This window comes from Protobothrops mucrosquamatus, unplaced genomic scaffold (genome assembly GCF_001527695.2).
Source record: "Protobothrops mucrosquamatus isolate PMUCROS unplaced genomic scaffold, P.Mucros_1.0 scaffold13383, whole genome shotgun sequence".
Taxonomy (NCBI): Eukaryota; Metazoa; Chordata; class Lepidosauria; order Squamata; family Viperidae; genus Protobothrops; species Protobothrops mucrosquamatus.
This window is the reverse complement of record NW_015399157.1, coordinates 1,321-2,201: the sequence shown is the minus strand read 5'-3', so window position 1 is coordinate 2,201 and position 881 is coordinate 1,321. Positions and strand designations below refer to the sequence as shown.

At 55.7% G+C, this 881-nt stretch overlaps 1 protein-coding gene across 1 annotated transcript in view; it reads right to left on the bottom strand.

The window, feature by feature from the left end:
• The window catches only part of LOC107301483 (BRISC and BRCA1-A complex member 1-like), a gene marked incomplete at its 3' end in the record, with an annotated part of 4,228 nt that extends 3,758 nt beyond the window's left edge, over positions 1-470 (bottom strand). The window contains exon 1 of the mRNA XM_015830700.1: positions 183-470. Coding sequence (XP_015686186.1) covers positions 183-470 — 288 coding nt within the window. The remainder of the gene's footprint in view (positions 1-182) is intronic.
• Between the last annotated feature and the right edge of the window lie 411 nt (positions 471-881).

Below are 881 nucleotides of genomic sequence, written 5' to 3'. Positions count from 1 at the left end.
TTCTGGGAGTTGAAGTCCACCAGTCATAAAAGAGCCAAGGTTGCCTACCCCTGGGTTAAACGGTGTGTGTGTGACAAAAAATGGGTCGATCCATACACAGATGGATCATGCAGGGAGGGTGGAAGCCATGGGGGTCCCGGGGGGGATTGTGGGGGGTGTTGGTCGGGTCTGCCTCCACTCACCACTTTCTCCGGGCAGTTCACCCGCGGTGTCCGGACCTGGAACTCGGAGGGAGGGGCCGGGGCCAGCCAGGTCTTGCCGTTGGGGGCCTGGACGGCAGAGCTGGGGGGGCTGGTGGTGGTGCTGGCTGCCTCCCCCTCCCCTTCGCTTCGACTGCCCACGCTGGCCTGCAGGCTGAGGGTGCGGTCCTCGGCCCCCTCCGGGTTGGACCGCGTCCTGGGTCGCTGCTCGGAGGCCATTTTCTCCTCCTCCTCTTCCTCCGTCGTGCTGTTGGTCTCCGAGGTGTCCATCCAGGTCCCACCGGCTGGGGGCGAGTCCAGGATTGCCGGATGCCCACCGGGAGAGTGACACAATTGGGAGGGGGGGTTTCTGACGATCCTCCCTTTGGGGAACAGATACAGCAAAGAGATTGTAAACATGTACAATTCTATACATATTTGTTTAGTGCAGGGGTAGGCAACCTTGGCTCTTTTATGACTCGTGGACTTCAACTCCCAGAATTCCTGAGCCAGCACAGCTGGCTCAGGAATTCTGGGAGTTGAAGTCCACGAGTCATAAAAGAGCCAAGGTTGCCTACCCCTGGTCTAGTGCAAACATTATTCCAAAAGGTACATATTTGTAATACATTTATATGATATTTACATCATTTTTTTCTCGCTCATATTTCCTTTTTGTTAAACATTTTTTTCCTCTTCCCCCCC